General features: G+C 62.1%; 2 protein-coding genes across 2 annotated transcripts; one reads left to right on the forward strand and one right to left on the reverse strand.

Moving 5' to 3' along the window:
* The first annotated feature begins 186 nt into the window (after positions 1-186).
* CHLRE_06g250276v5 (uncharacterized protein) lies at positions 187-3,238 on the forward strand. The gene has a single exon (XM_043062587.1). It carries the CDS (start codon positions 284-286, stop codon positions 1,127-1,129), a length of 846 nt encoding a protein of 281 aa, XP_042923293.1. The 5' UTR covers positions 187-283; the 3' UTR covers positions 1,130-3,238.
* A 569-nt stretch (positions 3,239-3,807) lies between these two features.
* Positions 3,808-23,166, reverse strand: CHLRE_06g250300v5 (uncharacterized protein). The gene is made up of 42 exons (XM_001696376.2): positions 22,930-23,166; positions 22,751-22,831; positions 22,518-22,601; positions 22,160-22,399; positions 21,929-22,063; positions 21,332-21,799; positions 21,040-21,156; positions 20,796-20,901; positions 20,481-20,695; positions 20,243-20,368; positions 19,969-20,118; positions 19,652-19,857; positions 19,351-19,486; positions 18,991-19,242; positions 17,916-18,827; positions 17,571-17,747; positions 17,293-17,448; positions 16,747-17,145; positions 16,496-16,624; positions 15,957-16,373; positions 15,539-15,786; positions 15,311-15,443; positions 14,923-15,156; positions 14,542-14,796; positions 14,075-14,388; positions 13,799-13,957; positions 12,974-13,676; positions 12,623-12,810; positions 12,309-12,427; positions 11,381-12,123; positions 10,707-11,152; positions 10,377-10,566; positions 9,944-10,264; positions 9,469-9,804; positions 9,014-9,280; positions 8,632-8,865; positions 8,234-8,494; positions 7,861-8,091; positions 7,536-7,694; positions 6,230-7,392; positions 5,853-6,087; positions 3,808-5,674 (listed from the first exon to the last, which is right to left on the reverse strand). Exons 1-42 carry the CDS (start codon positions 22,999-23,001, stop codon positions 4,190-4,192), a joined length of 13,002 nt encoding a protein of 4,333 aa, XP_001696428.1. The 5' UTR covers positions 23,002-23,166; the 3' UTR covers positions 3,808-4,189.
* Positions 23,167-25,074: the final 1,908 nt, after the last annotated feature.

Below are 25,074 nucleotides of genomic sequence, written 5' to 3' on the forward strand. Positions count from 1 at the left end.
CTGCGCGCGTCTGGTGACCATCGGTGACTTAGTGCGAGCCCACGCTGCACGACCACCTGCGGCGGCTGCAGTCGACTGGGAGGGGTGGCTGCGAGACTACCTTGCGCCGTCAGACGGCCGTCGCCGGCGCCGTGGGCCCACGCTCGCCGCGCTGCAGGGCCTTGTCGGCGACATCCCGCCATCATGGTGGAGTGCAGCGCAGGCTCACGCCGCACACCTGGCGAGCCCTGGCCCAGCGCCTGTCCCGGCGCCGTCCACCAGTGAGGTCGTCCGCACCACCATCATGCCGCGCATGGGCTGGAAGCTCTCTGGCTCTGAGACCCTCAAAGTCCCCCTAGCGAAGCTGTCCGTCCGCATGGCCACATCCATGCAGCTGGACGATGTGGCCACGCGGCAGGCGGACCTACACGAGGATAATGAGCGCGCGGCACAGGGCCTGCCGCTGCGCGCTGTGTTGCGGCGGGAGGACCTGCCAGCAGCTGCGGCTGCAACGCTTGGCGCCATTAGGGACACCCTGGCGCGCCTTTGGCAGAAGGTACGCTGGGAACGGCGACACTTTGAGACGCTGTGGCGGTTGGCCATCGACGCAGTGCCGCTGCCGGGAAACTCGCACATGCCGTTGGCTCGCCGTGAACCATGCGGCTGTGGGCAGCACGGCCATGGGGGCGCCGCGGCGGAGGCACACGCCGCCGCCGCGCCACGGCAGCACCACTTCTGGGATTGCGCGGTGGCGAAGGCCGTGGTGGCGCAGATCAACGCACACAACCCCGGTCCGGCTCCCATCAGCCAAGCCCAGCTGTGGCTGGTCCAGGCGCCGCCGGGTTTTCAGCAGTGTGTTTGGGACGTGGTGGTGATGGCGGCGCTGGCCACCACAGAACATGGCCGGGTGCGGCTGCGCGGGATGACGCGCGCCGCAGCGGCCCTGGAAATTCAGACGGCGGCAGCAGCAGCTCCCGAGGCTGCGGTGGCAGGTGCAGTGGAGGCGGAATTCGATCTTGACGAGATCCCGCCCACACAGCTGACGCCGCCGCAGCCAGGCGTCAACCCCGTCGAGCTTGCGTGCGCTCGTGCAGTCGCAGGACTTCTGGTCGCGGCTGATGCAGTTCGCGCAGCTCGGCGTGCCCCATAAGGGCTGGGATGGTGTTCACGCCACTCACCCCATCCTGGCGGTGGTGAACGGTGAAATGCTGTGCGCGTTGCCGCAAGCTATAAAGCTGGAGGCTTGAAAGGGATCAACCAGGGGGGGGTAGAAAGCTCAGATTCTTACCCCATGCTCAAAATTACAGAGCTTTAGGAGAGCATTATGCACGTACTTTTAGTTTCTTAAGGGGGTGTCTGGTGAGGAAGTTCTGGGCCGCCAAAGTTGGGGGGTCAGTCCTCGTCCCTGGGGGTCCGTCGGGTTTCGGGAGCCCATCCCGGCGGATTTCGGGAAGCGCCCCACAAGCAGAACTAGGGACCAAACGCAGCAGTACGAGGCTCATATGTGCACGTTATGACGTAATAAGCACAAACAAAGCGTGGGAGGGCTAAGTTGCGCGTCCGGGCGTGGACATGTCGGGACATGTCTCCACATTCAACACATGCGCACTGACACAGCTTGGCTCTGAAGCGCTGGTGCGCTCGAGTTCACGTCTAACAAGGCTGCCGGTGCACATTGTCCATTCGTCACGCGGCAGAGAGTTGAGCGCGGGGTGGTCTGGGTCGAGGGGATTGCCATGGATAGGATCCCGCCGGTGACCGAAGTCTCAGAACAGGACCGCTGATGACACGGAGTGATAGTGCTCGTCAAGAGGAGTCGATTGACACCACTTTGGTATCAAATGGAGGGGTTTTAACCCCTGAACAACAAGGTTTTGTCCGTCGGGGGGTCGGTCGTCCCCTCAAGGGGGGTCCCGGGGGATTTCGGGGCATGGGGTCTGGCACTTTGTTTCCTACCCCCCCCCCTGGATCAACCCTTAGGATAAGCGCGTGAGCACTAACATGAGCCACTGAAGCAGTGGCATACGAGAGGGTCAGCAGGGGAGCCTAGTGGGCAGGCGAAGGGTTTTTGGGCTGAGCCCCCCCAGCGCAGCGTTCCAGGGGGGGGGCGAAGCCCCCCAGGAACACCCCTGTCCGTGGCTGCGTTCGTGCGTCGGCAAAACATAGCATACTGGCGCAAACCGCGACTACTACGTATTAGTATTTGTTAATGCCTATTGCATGTAAATAGGTGGCAGGGAAAATTCGGGCGGAGCGAGAAGTGCCTTCGCGCGTCCATGGACAATTGACTTCCGCGAGGTCGCGAGGAAAGCATCCGGTGCCCGCTGATATGCAGTCTATAAGGCAAACTATGTTGGCGGCAAGCAAAGCGGGGAAGTATATCGAAAGTTTTGAGCGACTTGCTGAGCCATGCCTGCCGACGCGCCAGAATGCCGAGAAGCCCCGAGGTCGCCCCCGCCCCGCGCCTAGCCCTTTGAGCGTGGGGCGCCGGGGAGGTGTTGAGTATGGCAGGAGGCGAAAGAAATGCTTGGGGTGTTTGGGAACGTGACAAGGCACGCATGCGTGGCGCGGGAAATCCCGCACGACCCCAACCCGAGTGTCCCTAGCCGATGCGCCTGCGCGTCGTAGCGGCATGGAGGCTCTGACGGGGCGTTACACGCCTATCAGCTCCCAAGCGTACGGGGGCTCAGCCCATTTTCCAGCTGTACAAAGCTGACACCCCTTGTTGTTTTACGCCCGTGGGAGCAGGGCCAGGTTTGCGGGGTTCTTGCCTGTGAGGGTGTTTTTGGGTGCTGTAGCACCCCGGGCCTTACGGCCTGGACCGGCCTAGTGGCCAGACGCGTTTGTGGCTGCCCGTAGGCATAGTCTGCCCTGCCGTCGAGAGCTGGTTAGGTTGCGGTTGAGGTCGTGCAGGCTGCGGGGTCGTAGGACTCAGCCCCACAGCCACCGTGGTCGTGCTATCGCGTGCTGTCGCGTGCTGCGTGCTGCGTGTTTTGTTATGTTTGCTGTTTTTTTGTTTTCTGCCCGCCTGGTCTTAAGATGTAGCTCGCCCGCTGGGTCTGAGGTTGTTACACCGGTAGTAATTCCGCAAGGGTTACTGGCGCGGTGAAGGGTCGGAGTGCGTTACCCTGTGGACTCCAGAGCTGTTTGCGCTCTGCCGGGGAAACGCCAGGTCACGGCAGCCCTCGATTGAGAGCCCTGTCGTTGGTTATACCAGATACACGATTCACATGATCTGGCAGAATAACCGTGGAAACCGTAGTCTCACACACACACACACACACACACACACACACACACACACACACACACACACACACACACACACACACACACACACACACACACACACACACACACACACACACACACACACACACACACACACACACACACACACACACACACACACACACACACACACACACACACACACACACACACACACACACACACACACATACACACACACACACACATAAACATAAACATACACACACACACATGCGGTAAGTATACTCTGAAGGTAATCCGCGGCCGTAATTCTGCATTGCATACACTGTCCTACGCGTAATGTTTTCCTTGTGCTCTTTAACACACATGCGGGTAAGTATGACTACCAGGGTCGACGCGGCTACAAGACGCTCGGTATTGGTAGGTATCCGTAAACGTAACTCTGGCGCGCCGTCTGGGCGGGCTTCGTTTTGTTGTTTTCTTTTCAACACACACACACCCGCTCTGAGCACCCCTGTGTGCGAGCATGCGGTCTGCCTGTGGGTTGACTGGGTTCTATCGTCATCATGCCATTCAGTTGGAAGCCTTCGGTGCACAGTGTAGTGGTTACAATTGCATCCCGTGTCGTGTCAGAAATCAAACATCAGTCGTGTCAGAAATCAAACGGCTTCACACTCAGACAACCCTTGGGCATGGGTGCAAAGTGCATGCGCACGGGAACCTCGTACAACATATCCGCAGCACAGCTCGCATTCGGTATCGCATTGCGTACTCAACCAATACACCGCAGCCGTATGGTAGATGTGTACCGGAGCCCAGACGTACATCGCGTTCACAAACGTATGCTACACAGGGCCGCGTTTGCACCTTACTGACGCAGTCACTATCGCTGTGCTTCCGCCCCTACTCCGTTGCAATGCTACAATCAACGCCTCTGCCAAGCCTGCGCCCAGCTCCTCTTCCTTCAACTCATTGACTATACTGACAGGAACAGCGACAGGCCCGCCAGCACCCAGCCATCCATCTCCTCGGGCCCGCTCACTGGCAGCTGCACGCGCGCCAGCAGCTTGCTGCGGTCGCTGGTCATGTACAGCGGCGCCTCCATGTAGCTGGCGTACGCCATGGGCGAGTCCTTGTGCAGCCAGGCCATGCTCATGGCCGGCACCGCGCGGAAGGCGGGCGCCTCTGCCGCCACCGGGCTCAGGCGGCTGCCGTCAAACGTGGCACCCTGCATGATCAGGCCGCCCAGCAGCGCCACCGGCGCCCCGCCCGCCGCCGCCTTGAGCTTGGCGGTTTCCCAGCTGGTCACGGCCTTGAGCATGTCCATGGAGCAGCCCAGCGTGCGGGCCGACTGCTGGCGCAGCGCGTTCAGGAAGGTGCCCGGGTGGAACACAGAGCTCAGCTCCAGCGGGCCGGCGCCGCCGCTTCCGTCCAGCAGGCCGCCGCCGCCGGGCTGCTGGCAGCGCGCCCAGTGGCCCTCAATGGCCAGCGCCTTGGCCACCACTGCGCGGCAGTAGTCCATGGGTGCCTCGGGGCCCTCCCACGCCGCGTCCCAGGAGCCCGGAATAACGTCCGCCAGCAGCGCCGCGCCGCTGGACTGCACGCCGCTGGACAGAGTGTCAGTGCCCTTGAGCACGCGCGCAATGGCGCCCAGGGTGCGGTCGATAAGCGCAACCAGGCTCGCGCCCTTGTAGCGCTCCAGAGCCACGAAGTTCTCAATGGGAGCGCCACCCTTGTCGGTGGTGCCGCGCGCGCGGATATCCTTCATGGCCGCCTTCAGCGCCGACGCGCCCGACATGAGCTGGTCCCACAGCCGCAGCAGCGGACCCAGCTGTGCCTGCCACTGTGCGCGGTTGAAGCCACCCGCGGCATCGGCGCGCAGGCTCATGGCCTTGAGCTGCGAGATTACACGCGCCGAGTTGACCTGCTGCGCGGTGCGGTCGATGTTGTCGGGCATGCAGAATAGACCGGGTGTGTCCACGTCCGGCAGGGCCGAGATGATGGACACGTAGTCGGCGCGATGGTTGGTGGTGGGCACCACCACCTTGCTGCCGGGCAGCGGCCGCACCTTGCCGCCCGCCGCGCCCACCGTCTCGGCGCTGAACAGGCGGCGCAGGAAGGTCAGCAGCACTTGCGAGTCGAAGGGGTTGTCCAGGCGGCCGCCGTAGATGGCGTCATCCAGCAGGCCCAGCAGCAGCGGCCACTGCGGCGCGGTGCCGGCACGGGTGGCCAGCGTGATCACGTCCATGCCCGAACGCAGGTCGGCGAACGAGAACTCGTAGAACTTGGTCCAGCCCTGAGGAATGTAGGTGCGGCGCTCCTGCACCACGGCGTGGAACCAGGCCAGCACGAACAGCAGCTGAGCGCGGATGGGCGGGCCAGACGCCAGGTACTCGGCGGACCAGGCCTCGTAGGTACGCTGTAGGTTCTTCTTCATGCCTGGGGGCGCCTCGAAGGTCACCTGCCACAATCAAGTAGCGGACACAGGGCGGGAGCGATGTTCGAACAAGGGTAAGCGTGCAAGCACAACCAGGGGCGCACGTCAAACACAGATATCATCCTGCACTTGCAGTCACTACTCACCACACAGATGCCAATTCCCGCCGTGCCCCTGCCCCTGCCCCCCTACCCTTTCTCACCTTGAGCGACATCTCCAGCAGCGTGGACGGGAATTTGGGGTGTGGCTCCGACGTCAGGAAGATGCGGAAGTTGTCGTGCTTCTGCAGCATCAGCAGCTCCTTCTCCAGCGAGGGCAGCCATGACACCGCCAGATGCACGTTCTTGAGCACCAGCCAGTCGCCGTTCTTGGCGCACTCGCGCAGCAGCGTCACGGCCTTCTCAGCCTGGCCCTGGCCCATGGCCACCTCAAAGTACCTGCGAGAACGCATAACCAGCGCACGGGCGTCAGAGACTTTGTAGAAACACCGCCGGCAAAGAACACACGGCCATTATAGGCCCATCAAAACACCCCATTGTGACATGCACACAGCGTAGTGCAAAAGCCCTTGGCACCCACCGCTCCTTGCCCATGGTCTGGGCGGCGTACTCGGACAGCTCTTGCGACGGGTCGGCGCCAGGCGTGGTGATGAACAGGACGGGCTCGTCGGGCCGCGTCTCGCCCTCAATGAGAGCCTTGAGCGAAAACGGCGGCGGCGACACCGACTTGATGTTGAGCGTGCCGCAGATGAAGGACGACATGGCGCTCTGCAGGCGGTCGGGGCGGAAGGCCTTGACCAGCAGCAGCTGCTGGAAGGGGTTCACCTTGCCGCCCGCAATCTTGCCAGGCAGTGCGTCCGTGGCACCGCTGGCCCACTGCGCCCACAGCGCCGAGTCCGCCAGCTCCGCCGCCGCCACCAGCTGCGGGAAGGCGGCGGCCAGCGCAGAGAAGGCGCCCGCCTGCTCCTCGCGCACCCACGACGGCTTCGGCGGCGGTGAGGCCGAGTCGGGCACGGGCTTGCCCAGGAAGAAGGCCCACTGCGCCTCGGGGAACAGCGAGGGCTGCAGGTGGCGCGCCATGTGCATGCCAAACGTGAGGCGGTCGGCATTGAACAGCGAGCGGCTGACGTAGGCGAACACCAGCTCCAGCAGCGACTCAGCCAGCAGCGCGATGCGAGCCGTGACGTCGCCGCCGGGCGGCGTGTCACGGTCCAGCGCCTTCTTGAACAGGTTGAGGAACACCGACAGGCTGAAGGTGTACATTTGGTTGAGCGCCTGCAGGTCCGCCAGCAGGAAGTACATGACGGAGCCACGCGCGGCGATGGGTCGGTACACCTCACGCTGCTGGTCCAGGCTGGCCTGCAGCGTCTTGGACTCGGTCAGCGCCTTCTCCACCGTGGCTGAGCGCGTCTTGGTCTCGTTCAGCTTGTCCAGCAGGTCCTTGTTCTCCAGGATGTTGCCCGTGCTGGTGGCCAGCGTCTGCAGCAGGTTGCGCTCCAGCTCCGCCAGCGCCACCTTGCACTCGTCCTCCTGCCGCAACATGGTGCTCTTCTGCTCCTCCAGCTCCGGCCGCTCCTTCTGCAGCGTCAGGCCCAGCAGCTGGCCCTCCAGGCCGCTGCGCGTGACCGTGAAGTTGGTCACAGCCAGCAGCGAGCGGGCGTCGGGCGGCAGGTAGGGGTCGGGGTTGCGGGTCACCAGGAACAGGCGGAAGGTGTCGTTGTAGTCGGTGGCCTTGTCACCGATCTGCAGCAGCGGGAGGGCAGAGGCGAGGAGAGGCGGCTGAAGCGGGCGGCTCATGCTAGCACGTGTGTAGCAGTATGCAGCGCACAAATGAGGCAGGCGTAAGACTATAGTCCGACAAATGCGCGAATAGTATCAGCACGCACCTGCACCACGAAGCGCGGGCCCTGGCGGTCCAGGTCCATGCGCAGCAGCGGGTACAGGATGGGCTCCACCTTGTCCACCTCCGCCACAACCAGCGTCTTGCCGAAGCGCACCGCCAGCTCCAGTGTGGTGGTGAAGCGCTGGTCGGCCATGGTGGTGACCTGATACATGGAGGAGCAGCGGCGAGTACAGGGAAGTACCAAGCTGACGAAGGCCAAAAGATAGCGCGTAGGATGCGAACGACGGGACAGTCCGGCCGCGTATGCCTGACCACACCCGGGTTCAACTGCAAGCATCATGCCCACAGCGCTGCGGCTGCCGCCTCACCTCCACGTTCTGGCCAGTGACACGCAGGTGCGACTTGAGCCACTCTGAGGCCTGGGTCGATGGGTCGATGATGAGCGGCGAGCGAGAGGTGGAGTTGAGGATGACCACCGCGTTCTGCGCCGACAGCCCGTCCGCGGGCAGGCCCTCAGCCTTCCACTTGAGCATCTCGCTCTCGGAGCTCAGGAAGCGGGTCACATCGAACTCGGCCGCGCCCAGGTACGCACACCAATCCTGCGACGGGAATGGGGGTTACTAAGCTGCAGGGACGCACGCCAGTAGTTGCGTGGGATGGACCGCAGTTGCCATTCATACGGATCACTGGTGCTGAGACAGGGTAATGCACCACACCACCCACCAAACCCGCAGCGCTCACCTTTGTAACCTTGAGGCGGTGCTCCTCCGGGTGTGAGGGCAGGTAGGTGATGAACGCCGCGGCCAGCAGCGATGACAGCGGCAGCTCCTTCAGCTGCTCACCCAGCGTGCCCACGGTGATCTCCCAGCGGACCTTCTCGCCGCGCAGGCCGTCCAGCAGCTGGCGGGCGGACGACAGCACCGACTCCGCCTTGTCCACGCTGATCTTCAGCGTCTCCGCCTCGCTGGTCTTCTTGCTGAACTCAGCCTTCAGCGACGCAACCTGCGGACACACACACCAACAACACCGTGTTGAAGAAAGTGCCAGACCCACACTTCGCGCCGTGCAACCCTCCTCACACTCCCTGAAGTCCTTCCACCCCCCTCCCCCTCCCCCAGTTCCTCTCCCCTTGCACCCACCGCCGCGTCCAGCTGCACCAGCTCCTCCTCGTACTGCTTGATCAGGCGCTGGCTCTCCTCCAGACTGCTCTGCAGGCGGTGCAGCTCGCTCTCCAGGGGCGACACGCGCTCCAGCACCTTGCTGAACTCCAGGTTGGCCTTGAACCACTGCGCCATGGGCGCCGCGGCCACACTCACGCGGCGGATGACGGCGTCCTCAAAAGAGTTACCCTTGGCCGCCAGCAGCTTGGCGCACTGCGTAGGGAAGCAGGCGGCACGCAGGGCACGGGCGCGGCAGGTTAGAAGGCGCCCAGGAAAACGAGAGAGCTGCTTGCCGTTACTCCGTATCTCCGAGCCTGGGCTGCCCTGCAACCCGCGGCGCCCCCCTCATCCCACCACTTACACGAGCACGGATCTCGGGCGTAATCTTGTGCGCGTCATAGTTGATAATGTCATCCTTGACGCTGCCCTTGCCCAGGAAGGTTTTCATGTTGTTCCAGGACGTGTCCTGCTGGCCCAGCACCATCAGCACGCCCTCGAGCACATCGCGAATGGCGTCGGGCGGCATCTTGAGGGAGCGGATCTCAGCGATGTTATCCTTCTTGATGTTGCCCACGGCCTTGCGCGCGGCGTCAATCAGCGGCTGCACCTCCGACAGCTCCTCCTCCACCTGGGGCCATTTAATGAGGTTGAGTAACATGCACACACACGCGCGCGCGCACACACACACACACACACACACACACACACACAACACACAACACACGGCTGCTAACACCAGCCCGCAAACCCACTTTGCAGTCCCCATCGCGCCCGCCGGCCTGATCCCACACCCGCTGCCGCCGCCCAGCCCCGCACCTTGACGCGGCGCTCCTTCATCTCCACCTCCTCGATGGCGGTGCGCTTCTTGAGCACCTCCACCTCCTTACGCCGGTCCGCGGCCTTGAGCATGGAGTCCTGGATATGCACCAGCGCCTCGTCCGCCTCCGCCTGCTTGGCCTTGAGCACCACACGCTGCTTCTCCGCCTCCGCGCTCAGCGTGTCCACCGTCACCGCCGCCTCTGCCAGCTTGCCCAGACCGCCCTTCAGGAAGTTCTGCTGCTCCAGCACCTGCGTGCGCTTGCGGTTGTAGATCTGGCCGTACAGGCTGACGAGCGCCAGGTACTCGCGGGTAGTCTGGCTACCGCTGCTGGCCTGTGGGGAGGGCGCGCAGACGCAGCGACGAGTGACCGCGTCAGCGGGTAATGTTGGGCAAGCTTGACCGCAGGACGTACAACCCGTATCCCCAGCGCCAGGCCACTGCGACGCCACCCTTCCACCAACCAGCACTTACGTGGATGTGAATCATATGGTTGATCAGCTTATCTCTGCCGAGCTTCATGAGCTCGGGGCTGCTCTCCACCAGCTCCGTCAGGCGGGCGGCGGCGATCTGCTGCAAGCCCTTCACGCTCCAGCCCTCTAGCCACTGCACACTGCAGCGCGTGAACAGCGCGGGGTTGGCCTCGCAGCGGGAGCGGAACATCTCGTTTGAGGGGTCCATGGACACCACGATGTGCAGGTTGCGGCGGATGCGATAGCTGAAGAAGGCGTACGAGTTGGACGGGCCGGTGTACAGCGGGTCCTCGTCGCGCGCCTTGTCCAGTGGAGCCAACTCCTGCACGGGCCATGTTCATTCAGCGCGCGTGTCAGTCGTGCCGTCACAAACAAGCGGCAGCGCAAAAGGTGCACACGGCCTGTACCTCTGCCACCCGGCAAGCCTAGCCCACCTTGGCCAGCTCCTCCGGCGTGAACAGACCCGGCACCTCGCCGCCGGACAGCAGGCTGTTCACCAGCTCCAGGAAGGCATTGTTCACCAGCTGGTGGTCCTCCAGGAACAGCATCACTGGCTTGGCCTCCACACCCGCGCGCCGCAGCACCTCCTTCAGGTCGTTGCGGAACGACTTGAGGTCGTAGTTCCTGTCACGCGAGCGGGGCGAGGGATGCGGCCGTGGAAACCACGACTTCCGGCATGCCTGCAATATCGTGCAATGCAGCGGTTGAACCCCAAGCCAGGCGCCAAGCGCAGCGCAACAAAGCCACATCCCCCGCCCTCTCACTTGGTCATCTTGGGCGTGATAAAGTCCATGTTGTGCATGTACGCCAGCAGCAGCATCAGCGAGCGGCGGCCCACACCCGAGTTGCCGCACAGCAGCAAAGAGCCGCCCTGCTGGCTCAGCACGCGGTCAAAGCGCGACACGCGCTCCAGCACCTCGGGGAAAAGCAGCAAGTTCAGCTCCTTGTGCTCGCGCTCATAGCCCTTCAGCTTTTCCGCCACTAGCTCCGCAAACGTGTCCTGCTCCCAGCGCAGCATCTTGATCTTGGTGAGGTCGCCGCTGATGCGCTCCTCAGCGCTGGCGCCCAGCGTGCTGGTGTACCAGGGCGTGGCGTCTGGCTTGTAGCCCAGCAGCGAGGTGAGTGTGCCGTACAGCATGGACGTGAACTGCTCCTGATGGTCGCCCACCAGGCGGTCGCGGAACACGCGCAAGCCCTCATGCGCGATGGCCTGTAAGGGAGGCGAGGGAGGGCAGTCAGTTACCAAGACACAACTGTGAGGTTCTACTACCAGCCTTCAGAGTGCGGGAACGGGCGACACATGCATGGCATTAGCCTCAGCGACGAGTGCGCGCTTGGAACCGATAGCACAAGCACCATAGCTGACATGGGAAGGCCCTTAGAGTTGCCTAGCCGCGCATAGCCCCGCCTTCCCATGTTGCACACACACGACGCGCACCTGCACCAGCGTGAGGCCGCCCTCCAGGCTGTAGCGCTGGATGCCGTTGATCCAGTCACTCAGCTCCCTGGCATTGAACTCGTAGTGCGGGTAGTCGTTGGGCGTGAAGCGCTCGCGCACCGAGCTGTACACCTCCAGCATGGCCTTGGACAGCGCCGCGGGGCTGACGCTGCTGGCGGTCTTGCTGTTGGCCAGCACGCGCTGTGCCATGTTGGTGTAGATGGTGGCGAGGTTCTCCCGGTCGGGGTAGCCCATGGTGACGATGCGCACCAGCGCCGTGAAGCGGGTGGACAGCGCGTGGCGGCCCACTGAGCCGGGCGGCGTCATGCTGCCCACAATCTGCACACGCTCCACGCGGATGAAGTCCAGGTTCTCGTCGTAGTATCCGTGGTGCGCAATGAGCTGCTGCAGGAAGGAGATGAGCTGGCAGGTGTTGTACTTGTCGGGACGCGGCAGGTTCAGGTCCTTCAGGTACAGGATGACACGCGTGTTGTCGGGCGGGCGCAGCGCCTTGCCGGAGGTGGTGGTGACGGGCTTGCCGCACACCTGGACCAGTTTCTGCACGACGTTAGCGGCGCTTGTCTGCGCGCTGCAGTTCACCACCGCCACCTGCACACCCATGATGCGCTTGAAGCAGTAGTCCAGCAGAGCGCCCTTGCCGCAGCCCTCAGGGCCCACCACCAGGAAGGGGTCGCGGTTCTTAAACCACGGCGCCATCATCAGCAGGTTTTGCGTCACCTCGGCTGCGGGGTAGGGGCGCAAATACAGTTGCGTCAAGTGCAACAACGAATACAAACGAAACAGACAATTGGCATCAACGACCATGGTGGAGCGGGACAGTCCCCAAGTCGCGTGATAGTCGCACGCTCTTGCCCTGCCACTCCCCAATGTCCCTGTCTAGCCCCTCCCTGTCTCTTCCCCGGCTCACGTGTAACCACCAGACCGCCGTCCGCCTCGTCCATGCCGCGCTCGCGCAGCTCGTCGCCCAGCACAATCAGCGGATCCGTGGCCACGCCCACGTCCATGATGCCGCCCTCGCCGCTCATGCTGCAGGTTCAGGTAGCGCAGAGCACATATGCTAATGCGTTACTCATGGCAGACGCGCCGGGAGCAACTCAGGGAGCTGTAGACCCTGCTAACCACCCTTAAATGGCGCTACACCTGTCGAAGCCTCGAGTACAAGCCAGGGCCCGAACCAATCCGGCTCGTCAGGGCTTTGGACTCACACAACCGGCTGCTCACCGCGCCATGTCGTTGTAGAACTGGTTGCGGATATCGGGGTTCATGTTGGAGCCCAGGCCGCGGCACAGGCCCGCCATGAATTCCTGCTTGGAGCCAGGGCCCAGCTTCAGGTGGCTCAGCCCGCTGTCCAGAATACCACCCTTGGTGGTCTCCACGGCGCGGGGGTGGGACAGTGCCCATTGGAACGCCTGCGATTGGGGGAGTGGGTCGGGAGGGACAGCCCGGCATTAATGGCGTATCATTGTGTAGGCGCCAACACAGCGTCTCCCGAGTGCCAACGGCACATCTGCCGCCGGCACCACCCATTCTGCCTACGGTATGCCACGAGCAAACGCGCAGGCCCCCACGCACCTTGTCGAAAAAATCGTTCATCCAGCTCTGCATCTGGCCGGGGTCGCCGTTGTCGGTGGCTTGCACCTTGAGCCAGCGCTGGAGCATGCGCTCCACCTCCATGGCCTCGTCACTCATGAACAGCATGCCGCAGCGCGACACCGTGGCGGGCGAGGCGAACTCCAGCGAGTGGCATTCGAAGATGAAGTTGACATTGTTGGCGAACTGAATGCGCTCACCGTTCGGCATAGTCAGCAGGCGGTTGTCGTCCAGCACCGAGTTCAGCGACTCAATCCACTCGGGATCCACATCGCCATCGCAGATGATCCAGCTGCGCTGCTCCAGAGGCTCCTTCACCACCTTGCGTGCCGCGGCCGTCAGCACGCCGTCACTCCACTCGCGGGTGTCCATGTTCATGGAGCCCAGCAGCTGCTGGCGAGGCATGGCTTTGGGGTTCATCTTGTACACGATGGGCTTGCGGCCCAGGCGCTCGTACGCCTTCTCCAGCAGCTCCCACAGCGTGCTCTTGCCGGAGCCCGAGGGGCCCACGATGATGACGCCAATGCGCTGCTCGCACGCCAGGTGCAGCTGCAGCATGCGGTCAATCTGCTGCTGCGTCAGCTCCATCTTGCAGGCGGCCGCGGCCTCCGCCAGCGCCTTCTCCAGCGCCTCGTTGCGTGCGTCCGTCAGCTTGGCACCCGGGAACAGGTCGTTGATCAGCGCCCTGCGTACACAGGTCAGGGTAAGACGCGTGGCGTTAGCTCTGCGTCTGGTCACACACCCCGCATATGCTGCAGAGCACACGTGAGCCTCTCAGTTCCAGCTTCCCACGCCAGCCGCACTCACTTGAAGCGGGAGTTGTCGTCAAAGGTGAGGGTGGGCAGCTTGGTGGCGGCCACGGAGCGGATGATGATCTCGGCCTCAATCTCTGCGTCCACGTTCTGGCCCGCCTTGCGTGCATCGCGCAGCTCACGGCCCGCAATGCCCAGCACCGTCTTGAGCGCACTGCAAGGGGCAAGAGAATACAACAGCAGGTAAACCGTGAGCAACCGTGGTGCCGTAAGCCCTGGCTTCCCAACCCAAGCCCAGATCAAGCTCTCCCGGCAAACGTGGCCAACTTACCGCAGACCCCAGTCGTAGTGCTGCTGCGGAGAAAGCAGTTCGCGGCTGAGGCTGAAGAGGGACACCAGCTTGCGCGCCAGGTCCTTGGCATGGTTGAAGCCCTCGGACAACAGCAGCACCTCGGCAATCAGCTCGTTGTTAGGCACCGTCATGGCAATGGACCTGAACAGCTGTTTCAGGTTGTCGGGCAGCTTGGAGCGGCCACCGTAGCCCTTGCCAGCGGGGTTCAGCGTCACGAAGATACCCGCGTTCTTGTCCACCTCCACAGTCTTGTCCATAAACATCATGGTCTTGGCGCCCTCTTTCAACGCCAGCTACGGACAGGCCAAAAAGCAGACACAGCGTCAGCAAGCCGACAAGGCGATGGAAGTGGGTAATGCAGATCTGTACCACTACAGATCTGTAACCACTACAGCGTCGATTCGCTAATGCCCGACCCAGCTGAAGCGCAAACTGCGCCCGCCCACCTGGATGGTCTGAATCTGCTGGCTCACGGCACTCAGCACTTCCTCATCCAGGCGGTTGAACTCGTCGAAGCAGCCCCAGGCACCGCACTTGACCAGGCCCACGAAGATGCGGCCCATGGACTTGAAGTCGAACTCCTCGTCGCAGTTGAACACCAGCACCTGGCGAGCCAGCGCCTGGCCCAGCGCTTTCACCGATTCAGTCTTGCCGGTACCCGCAGGGCCGTAGGGGTTCCCACCGTAGCCCAGCGCCATACCCTGCATGCACAACCGCGCACAAACCATAAACAATAACGTTGGCGTACATAGGGCAAACGCGGCTTCGTACAACGGCAGGCAGGTGCCGTTCCAGCGGGCACAGCCCTCTGGCGTCCTTTCACCCACCTGGGTCAGGGTCAGGTAGCACTTGTCGGTCAGGGGCGTGTACACCAGCTTGGCCGCGTTGCCCTGGTACTCCCAGGTGTAGTCGAAGGTGGCCTCCGCCATGGCCACCTTGACGGAGCCCTCGGCGCGGTGGTAGTAGCGCAGCTGGCGAGTCCAGCCCCACTCAGTAGTGCCCCCAATTTTGTCCTTGGCCAGGTACTCGGCCACGTCACAGTAGTGAATGAAGTCCAGCACCTGGGGAATGCAGGTAAGGGATGGAGTTGGGTCAGGCGGCACATGTGGGCATGTAGGGCACGGTATGGCTAGACAAGCTGGTGGTTCGGCGAGTAAGCGAGCGCAAGTATGCAAACCCGCAGGTACTTGTTTGTTGGGCCCCTTCACAGCTCACCAGCGCCTGCTTCTTCAGCTGCAGCAAGTGGTGGCCGGTGAAGTCGGAGCCCGTCAGCTTCATGAGCTGCGCGCGCATCTCGGTCACCAGCTTGGCCAGGCCAGAGGAGCCGGCCTTGAGCGCCACCTCAGCCCTGAGGAGCAACAGGGAGTTTACATCGTTTAAGCGCTTTACATTAGGAAGCACGACACCCGCACAGCACCTGGGGCACGCCAACTTCAAACTCACTTCTCGGTGAAGGCCACCGCCTCCTTAAGCTGCAGGCACTGACTGGCAGCGGCGCGGAACTCGTCGTTCATGCGGCCGGCGCACAGCACCTCGTTCTGCTGCTGCAGCGTGTTCTTCATGGAGCGGGTCAGGTCACCCAGCCAGGTCTCAATCTGCTCCGTGATGCGCACGGTGGGCGCCAGGTCGACCACCTCGCCTTCCATGCTCTGCATGGCCTGGATAGTGCTCTGGTCCTGACTGAACTTGACCTGTGGGGTGCAAGCAAGGGCAATTGACACGATACGAGGAAATGCTGGGTCGACTTTAAGAACGATGCGCGGCCATGCAGGTAATGGCACCAACACCATACTGGCCAACATGTGCCCTGGCCACTAAGCAGCGAACACACAATCCATCCATACAGCTCACTAACATTCACCTTCTGGATACCCGCGAACAGCTTCTTGAGGTGCGACTGGATGACGGCAGGGTTGCGGGCTTGGCCCAGAATCTCCAGCAGGTCGTCATCACCCAGGAAGTAGAAGCGCGGGAACTGCGAGCGCTTCTCCTCCAGGAAGTCCGCCAGCGCGCGCTGGCACACGTCCAGCTGCTGAGCCATCTGCGGCAGCTTGTCGCGGATGCCAGGGATATCAGCAAAGGTGACCACCTTCTTGGTGGACTCCAGGCTGGTCATGGTCCGGCGGAACTCCTCGTCCACGTTGCGGAAGCGCTGCTGCTGCGATGGCAGCGCACCACGGCCGAAGATGGGCTCCAGGTAGACCCACTTGCGCTGGATTTGGTTGAGCAGCGTGAGGCCCTCCTGCAGGAATGACAGCTTGTTCTCCCAGCTCGACACCTGCAGGGGCGGTGCATAGGCAAGCACGGAGTACGGCAATGAGCAGTTGGGATTGGGGAGGACAAATGACAATAATGAGGTACGTGGCTTTCTAGGTGCCCTACACAGCCACTCTGACTCACCTCGTCCTTGAACATGTTGTAGTAGCTGCTCTGCTTGAGCGAGGCTACCAGCGACTGGTTGTCGCCCACCTCGGTCATGGCGTCACGCCACTCCTTGATCAGCGGCGTACGGCGCTGGCGGCCCGCAACCTGCGCCATGAAGATATAAGGTGGTAAGTACGGGTCCGCGGCGGTGACGGCGTCCCTCCTGCCCCTGCCTCCCCCCCTTCCTGGTAGAACCAACCGCTGCAACATGCCGAGTAGCCACTCACACTCTGCGTACTCTCGGTGAACGTGAACTCGCGCGCCATGCCCCACATCTTAAGCTCAGTCAGCGCCTTGCGGATGACGGCCTCGCCCTGCGCCTGCGCGTCCAGCGACTTGATGACATCCGCGTGCTTCACCACCAGGTCCGCCTTCTCCAGGAAATGCGTGAGCGTGACGGTCTCCTTGCTGACAGCCGCGGGTCCCGACGTCTTCATGCCCAGCAAGCCGAACAGCTGGTTCCAGTGTGTGTCCTCCCAGCCCGCACCACGCAGGCAAGATTTGAGGTGTGGCAGGCAGAGCGTATAGTTGTCAATCTCTTGGGTGAGGATGACGGCGATGGGGTCGTCGCTCTTGCCGGCGGTGGCCTTGGTCCACTTGGCCAGGAAGTCCTCAATCTTCCACACCTGCACACATCAGCAGAGACAGGGAACAGAAGCGAGCTTAGAGCCCCAGGAGCAGGCGGGACGCAATTCCTTCCGCCAATCAGGTATCCGGCCAGCGGCCCCCGCCATAACTTCCAGTCTGTTCACTTCCGTCGCGCTCCCTCTCACCTGGTCACGCATGGACAGCCAGTCGCGGTTGGCCATCTCGTCACGCTCACGCAGGAAGTCGGCGTAGCGGTCCCAGTGGGCCTTGGTGGCCATCACGTCCGTCTCCATCTCGGTCATCAGCTCAAAGTCTGGCACGTCAATCTTAAACGCCTCAGCCTGCGTTCCATGCACCGGAGCGCAGCAGTGAGGCAGGCGCCACAGCCCACAAGGTCTTAAGCTACACCCACCCTGCCTTACCCCACGCGGACTCTTCGCCCAGAGAATGCCCCTTTCCTCACCTCCTTATATAGCTTAGCGCTCTCCTCGCGCAGCTCCTTGATGGCGTTGGCGTACTCCTGGATCTTGGCCAGCACCACAGCGGGGTTGCCGCTGGGGCCGCTCTTGGGCTTGAGCTCCTGCCAACGGCTGTTCATGCCCGCCACCTTGCCCTTGAACTCCTCCAGCTGACGGCTGATCTGTAGGGCAGAGCAGAAGAAGGGCCGGGTACGATGGCATGTGTGTACGGCACATGGTCATCTCATTCTACGCAACTTTTAGCATGTAGCCGTACACCATTGCCCACAGGTTGCGCGCAAGTGCCGTGTCAGGCATACCTCCGCTCGTGCTCAATGATCACTTCGCACCTGCACGGCCAGGTTGCCCTTCTGCTCCTCCAGGTGGGCGTCGAACTGCTGCAGCTGGTTGGTGAAGGCGTCCCAGCTGTTGTTCACCTCGGTCAGGTCCACCACTGCAAACGCCGCGTCACGGCCGCCGCCTGCCATCTGGCGCAGCAGCTTGTTCTTCTCATCGATGCGGCGGCGCGCTGCCTGCACCTCAGCCAGCTTGGCTGTCAGGCCCTTGGCCTCCTGGCCAGCCAGGCCAATGTCCTCCACGGTGTTAGCCTGGCGCGTGAACAACTCGCGGCCGTTCTTCATGAAGTCCTCGATCTGGTCCTTCTCCGCCACCGTCTTGCGGCGCAGGCTGGCCACCAGCGTGTCCTGCAGCTTCTTCATGTGCTCGTCAATGGAGCCCTTGACCGGCGCCAGCGACACCTTGTAGCACTCGATGCGGATCTCGTTGGGCAGCTTCTCGGCATCACGGCTGGCCGCCTTCAGCATGCGGAAGTTCAGCTCCCAGTCCGAAACCTCCAAGAGGTTGGCGTCGGCAAACTCGTCCAGGTCCAGCGTGCCCAGCACCATCCAGTCCTGGTACTTCTTCAGCTCGTCCGCCAGCTGCGTAAACAGGGACTCGGCGGCCGCATACACGCGCGCGATGCCCGTGGGATTGGCGTCTACAATCGGGCGGAAGAAGCCAGGGCGCTCTGACAGGTCGCTAACGCCCTTCATGCGGAGAGGCAGGCCCAGGAACGTGTTGAGCAGGTCCTTGACGTGGCGAATGCGCAGCTCCTCCAGCGGGGGGTCGTACTGCAGGCGGTGCTGACGAAACACCATCTTGACTTCCACCTCAGGCAGCGTCTTGTTGATCATCTCCAGGCCCGACAGGTACTGCACCTCCAGCGCCTTGTACAGCTGGAAGTCCCAGTGCTGGCGCCACACCTGCAGACAGCCGCGGGGAGAGGGTGGGAGCCACGGGGTGAACCTCCTGTGATGGGTAGCGAGGTCTGGATCTGTGCAAGCAGCCTCAGCACCAGCTGCATGACTATCAAGCCACGGAAGCTGGCGCTCCACCATGTCACCATAACCCGCAAACCTTGCTTACCTGCTGTGACTCCCGCGAGTAGCCTTCCGCCTCCAGGCGGCCAAAAATCTCGCGCATTTCCTTGACGCCCGCCGCCCACTTGTCCTTGTGGCGCACCAGGTCGGTGCCCGCCAGCGTGACCACCTTGTCCGACAGAACGCTGTGCCACTTGCGCAGCGTGCGGTTCTTCTCGGCCAGGCGGTCCGCCACCTCATTCAGGCGGCGCACGTAGCCGTCCAGGGCCGCAGCGTTGCGCCACGTAATCTCCTTGCCCTGCGGACCGGATGCCGTGCAGCAGGGTACATACAAGGGTGTTGTATGATGCCACCATTTACTCGAGCTACGTCACGTACAACAACCCAGCAGCCGCAGCAGCCGCACCTGGGCGTCCTTGGGGTTCATGAGCACCTTCTCGAAGTCCAGCGCGTCCTTGAGCATCATGGGCTTCTGGCACTGCACCATCTCGGTGGCGATATTGTTGTAGAAGTTGGCGCGCTGTTTCAGCACCATACCGTACCTGTGCGCACACGTCCAGCCAGCCTATGTCAGCCGCGTGTGTAGGCACTTAGGCACCGCACCTCACCGTTAGTCCCCTTTCACTCAGGCTCCACAGGGTTTGCACGCGGAGCTGCACATCAGCATATGGCCTCCACCCGCTGGCTCGCTTGCTTGCCCAACCCACCTGTAGAACTTGTTGGCGATTTCCACCTCGTTCAGGATGTCCTTGCGCACACCGAAGCCCAGGCTCTGAAGCTGGCGCACCTCGCGCAGCAGCAGCACCAGCTGGTCGTTGAAGTGCGTCTTCACGTGGCTGTTCTGGCTGTCAAAGGTCATCAGCTTGCTGTTTTTCCAGTTGGCCATCTCACCCAGCTCCTCCGACATCCACTCCTGACGGCGGTAAGGCAGAGCCAGAGAGTTAGGCGCAGGCGAGAGGCCAGCTAAACTATGGGTCAAGCACTACTGTCCGACGCGTGCAGGCCCACAGGTACGAGGCCTCACCTCCCATGCCGAGTATTGCTCCTTGCGGAAGATCTCCACCTCCTTCTGCAGCTCCGATACCACGCCGAGCGTGTTGCGCAGGGCAGCGCCGCCCGAGCCCTCATCACCCGCCACGCCGCCGCGAAGCATGTGCTTCAGCACCTCGCTGACCTGTTCATGTCAAGCGCGAAGCGGAATTTAGCACGCGTACGGTATGCAAGCCTCTCTAGACTTTCGCTTCCTACACTCAACAGCAGACATCCAGTGTACGCCGAGTCCTTATCGCACCACGCACCTTGCCCAGCTTCTGCAGCGTCTGCATGCACCACATGATGCGCTCCACAATGGACGCAGTCACGCGGCCCACAGGTGCCACCTTGGCACCTCCAGTGGCAGAGTCACGGTGCGCATCGAACTCAGCCTGCAGGTGGGTCATACACGCAGTTCAAGGTCTTGAGTCACACGAGTTCTGCCGTAGAAGGCACGGGAGCCACCATGATTCACTTGCAATAGGGTCAACTGCAACCTCGCACCTGCACGCTGTCGAGGTGGCGGTCCACCTGCTTGGCCAGGGTCTCCTTCTCACTCTGCAGGGCGGACGCAATGTTCTTGCGGCCCATCAGGCTGCTGTAGCGCTTGATCTCCGCAAACACCTGCTGCGGCTGGATGAGCGAGCCGCCGGCCGCAGCGCGGTCACCGCCACGGCCCGGCCCGATCGCGCTGGTGAGGCTCGGGATGATGACGGAAGCTGCAGCGGCACACAAGTGGATGGGCAGGTATACTATCAGCACCAGGCTATCATATGAACGTACAATCTAAGCCTATTTAATTGTAGGCAAAACACTTACCAAAGAGCTCCTTCAATTTCTGGCTGATGCGCTGCTCGATGGGGCCCATGCGCCGTTCAAAGTCCTCGTGGGCGGCCTTCCACACGTGCGTGTTGAAGTCGCTGACCTGCGGCCCCGCATCATACACCTTTATCGCTGACACAACCACGAAGTTGTTACACAAACTCTAATACCGTTCCCTGCGGCTCAAGATGGCACGGGCCTGCTGTGCACGCCCACAAACTCCCACCCTGTACAACCATACCTGCAGAGCCTGCAGGCCCTGGAAGGGCGCGAACACCTGCTGTACGCCTAGGGAGCCCGCCTCCTCGCGGCCCACCAGCTTGGCGAGCTCGTCCACCATCTCCCGCATGTTGTAAATCTGTGTCATCGGCGTGTGGCAGGATATACCAGGCAGCCGTTTGCACCATGCCTCTGGCGCACCACCGCATCGCCGTAGTGCGGCCTGGCCTCCGAACTTGCGTTTACCCCTATAATCTGCAACGGATATTACGGCAGTGCCTGCTTTACTTCCTACGATATCAGCCTGAACTTACCTCCTCCAGCCGCTCCTGGAAGGAGCGAACGTACGCGTCAGCAAACGCTGCACCCTCCCAGTCGTGGCCGCCGGTATCGACACCTAGGCGCCAGTCCTCCACCAGAGCGGTGCTCTCCTGAACCCAGCGGGTCATGAGGCCGCTGGCACCCACCAGCACCGCCCGGACCTCGCCGAATGGCGCGCTCCACAGGTCGCCGCGACCGGCAGCGGCAAGGCGGTCCACGCGCCGCTGCACATACGTCGCCAGCGCCGCACCCACTACACGCAAGAAGTTATCCGCGCGCTTCTGACCCATGGCCCAGCCGCCGATGGGCAGCTTGACAGGCCAGGCGGCGCGCAGGGCGTTGGTGGTCAGGTCCACAAGCTCCTTGGCGCCCTCCCAGCCAATGCTGCCGCCCTCGCCCTCAGGCGCGTCGCTGGACAGCTGCTCAAACGACTGACGCAGGGGCTCCAGGGCGCTGCTCACCTGCAGGTTCAGGGGGAGCACAATCATGGCTTGAAGGCCATCGAGATACAGCTGGGTTTCTGTGCAAGCACCTGGGACCCCTGACACCCCTTATCCTGAAACCCTGTTGGTGACGGCACATCAGCACACCTGCAGCGCTGAGCTCTTGATGGGGCCCGCGTTAGGGCTGTTTGTCAGCTCCGCCCAGAAGTTAATCTCGTCCAGGGGCGTCACAACCTCCTGTAGCGGCGCCTGGTTTGGGTCCGCCACCTCCTGGGCGCTGGCCTGCATGCGAGAGTGGGATACCCATCGTTAGCATGGGCCGTTGCCGCCCGGCACGCAGAGCTGCAGTCGATCTACCCATTGATTCCCTGTCCTCACCGGCACGCCCTTGCGCACAGCAGTGCCGAGGCCGGCCTGGACCTGCGCCAGCAGCTCAGACAAACGCTTGTCCAGCACGGGTACGCCCTCCGCGGTCTGTGACTTGATAAGCGGGCTGTACACATCCTTCAGCGTGTGATACAAGCTGCTCAGCGGCGAGTGGGCCACGGTGGCCACAGCCACACCCGCAGGCACGTCTTCCGTGCGGATAGGGCCGGCACGCAGCTTGGAGAGCACGACCTGTTCGAGGGCACCGCAGTTGAGCGGGGGTGCAAGTGAGTTCGCATGACCTATGAAAACGCCAGGCGGTGTCAACACCAATGGATAGAGCATGACTTTGCCGACCAATTGCGCTTACCGAGAACTCGCATCCCTCTGGAAACTCCGCGGCATTAGAGAGCTTCAGCTGCAGTTGCCCGGTGCCCAAGCCCGAGACGCCAGCCTGCAAGCGAATGAAGGTATGAGCATGCTGTATATAGCTCTTGCGCATGTTCCGAATTCACTAGTAAGACGGCCGCGGGGTTGCAGCCTTCGCGGCACATGCAGGCGGACTTCAGCACATGTCCTGCCGGGAGAGAGCGCTCCAGTCACCTGCAGCGTGTTCTGTGTCGAGTCCAAGAAGGACGCAATGGCCCCGTTCTCATCCTGGCCCAGGTACGCGGCATATTGGTCCTGCGAGGGATGTCAAAGCGGCATCGAGGAGTTTACCGCTTGCTCGTGGCCGCGTCCCCAAAGCCAGGGCTACGTCTGCACCCGCCCATTCTGCCAACCTGCTGTCCTGCGGGCGCAATAGCGCAAGCTATGGTCGTCACTACAAAAGTCTTCCGCGAATCGCTGGACATTTTGCCGCCCGCTTATATATCTCTACTGCGGTTACGTGTTCAGTTGCTCATGGGAATCTTGGGAGAAATATATACGTCAAAGTTCACAGGGCTTGTGAGCGCGGCCGCTCGCTGGAGGCTTTGCAGCCCCCTGAGGACAAATGTACAAACAACTGGATATATGCCGAGCAGCTTTAATGAACAAATTGTGTGCTCAGGAGTCAGGGGCTAACAGCGTGCAATGCTTGGCCCATGCATGCTTGGCCCATGCAACGCCTACACGCCACACCCCTCGGGGCTCGGGCTGCCACCCCTGGCGCTTCACAGCACTCCTCTTGCAACATAAGATTTTTGGGCTGAGCCCCCCCAGCGAAGCGTTCCAGGGGGGGGGCGAAGCCCCCCAGGAACACCCCTGTCCGTGCGTGCGTGCGTGCGTGGTGTCGGCAAAACATAGCATACTGGCGCAAACCGCGAGTGCTACGTATTAGTATTTGTTAATGCCTATTGCATGTAAATAGGTGGCAGGGAAAATTCGGGCGGAGCGAGAAGTGCCTTCGCGCGTCCATGGACAATTGACTTTCGCGAGGTCGCGAGGAAAGCATCCGGTGCCCGCTGATATGCAGTCTCTAAGGCAAACTATGTTGGCGGCAAGCAAAGCGGGGAAGTATATCGAAAATTTTGAGCGACTTGCCGAGCCATGCCTGCCGACGCGCCAGGATGCCGAGAAGCCCCGAGGTCGCCCCCGCCCCGCGCCTAGCCCTTTGAGCGTGGGGCGCCGGGGAGGTGTTGATTATGGCAGGAGGCGAAAGAAATGCTTGGGGTGTTTGGGAACGTGACAAGGCACGCATGCGTGGCGCGGGAAATCCCGCACGACCCCTACCCGAGTGTCCGAGCCTGCGCGTCGTAGCGGCATGGAGGCTCTGACGGGGCGTTACATGCTTATCAGCTCCCAAGCGTACGGGGGCTCAGCCCATTTTCCAGCTGTACAAAGCTGACACCCCTTGTTCTCGCTACCGATGGCCGTGGTGCTAAGCTGGTACACGCTCGCTCGGGCAACAGGACTTCCCCCGCTTCCTGGGCTGTTACGGGCTGCCCCCCAAGGATGCTCCGAGCAGAGGGATGCAGGCGCTCTGGATTTCGCGACGACCCCGGGCACAGGATATCGCCCGGCGAAATCCCGCTGTCTTCAGTACAAGGGGGGATTCCTGGCGGGGACAGCGGGATACCTTGGGTGGGGTCACCCGCGGAAGCGGGATTCGGCGCCGGGGGGCACTGCAGACAGCGGGATTCGGCGCCGGGGGGCACCGCAGGCAGCGGGATTCGGCGCCGGGGGGCACCCCACACAGCGGGATTTGACGCCTGGGGGCACCCTTGGGAGCGGGATATTGCAGATGTTGGCACCCGGGGAAGCGGGATAGGAAGGGCGTGGTAGCGGGGTTGTGCGCGCAGGGCGCAGGGCGGTGCGCGTGGCAGCTTGGGCATGCCAGCCCACACATCCCCGTTAACCATAGACTGCCTCTTGATGCTTTCAGTACATATATACGCATAAAGATGTATCTGTTTCATCCCCATCACTCCTACGGCGGCCTTCCAAATATTGGGGCTTTCAAGCGATCCTTTCTTCTGCGTTAAGGCTTTAGCACAGGAGGAGCCGCGAACATGCATATAGTGTACATGGTTTGCTGCCTGGGCCGCAAGCGCTGGCTAAGCTACCTCCAGCGCTGTTGGTGCCGGCCAGGAGCCATTGGCTCCTTATCCCCACCTAGCACCAAAGCGCTGGCGTGAAGTAGATTCAGATAACAAAGCCGCATCTGTACCCCTTTTAGCATCGAGGCACACTAAAATACCGCGACGGAGATATTGGGCCGAGCCAGTTCCTGACAAGCGCCTGAACAGTGCCCGGAAACACGCATGACCCTGCTGCCATAACAAAAGTTTACAGTGGGAATGCGACTAAACTTAGGGAGCAGTCACATCAAGTTCCTGCTTCATTCGCTCGCTCGCTGATCGGGACCATGCGTGCTCATGCCCCTCCGTAATACTTGCCCTGATATAATGGAGACTGCCTTGTGTCTGTAGGTGGTGAAGGTGGTA

Source organism: Chlamydomonas reinhardtii, chromosome 6 (genome assembly GCF_000002595.2).
Source record: "Chlamydomonas reinhardtii strain CC-503 cw92 mt+ chromosome 6, whole genome shotgun sequence".
Taxonomy (NCBI): domain Eukaryota; kingdom Viridiplantae; phylum Chlorophyta; class Chlorophyceae; order Chlamydomonadales; family Chlamydomonadaceae; genus Chlamydomonas; species Chlamydomonas reinhardtii.

What these genes read in the sequence shown, in the direction of transcription:
- CHLRE_06g250276v5 (XM_043062587.1), top strand. Translation starts at nt 284, where the DNA reads ATGCCGCGCATGGGCTGGAAGCTCTCTGGCTCTGAGACCCTCAAAGTC.
- CHLRE_06g250300v5 (XM_001696376.2), bottom strand. Translation starts at nt 23,001, where the DNA reads ATGTCCAGCGATTCGCGGAAGACTTTTGTAGTGACGACCATAGCTTGC. An exon ending in TTGCGCCCGCAGGACAGCAG is followed by an intron (nt 22,832 to 22,929) that starts GTTGGCAGAATG and finishes CATCCCTCGCAG; the next exon opens with GACCAATATGCCGCGTACCT. An exon ending in TGCTGGAGATGTCGCTCAAG is followed by an intron (nt 5,675 to 5,852) that starts GTGAGAAAGGGT and finishes TGATTGTGGCAG; the next exon opens with GTGACCTTCGAGGCGCCCCC.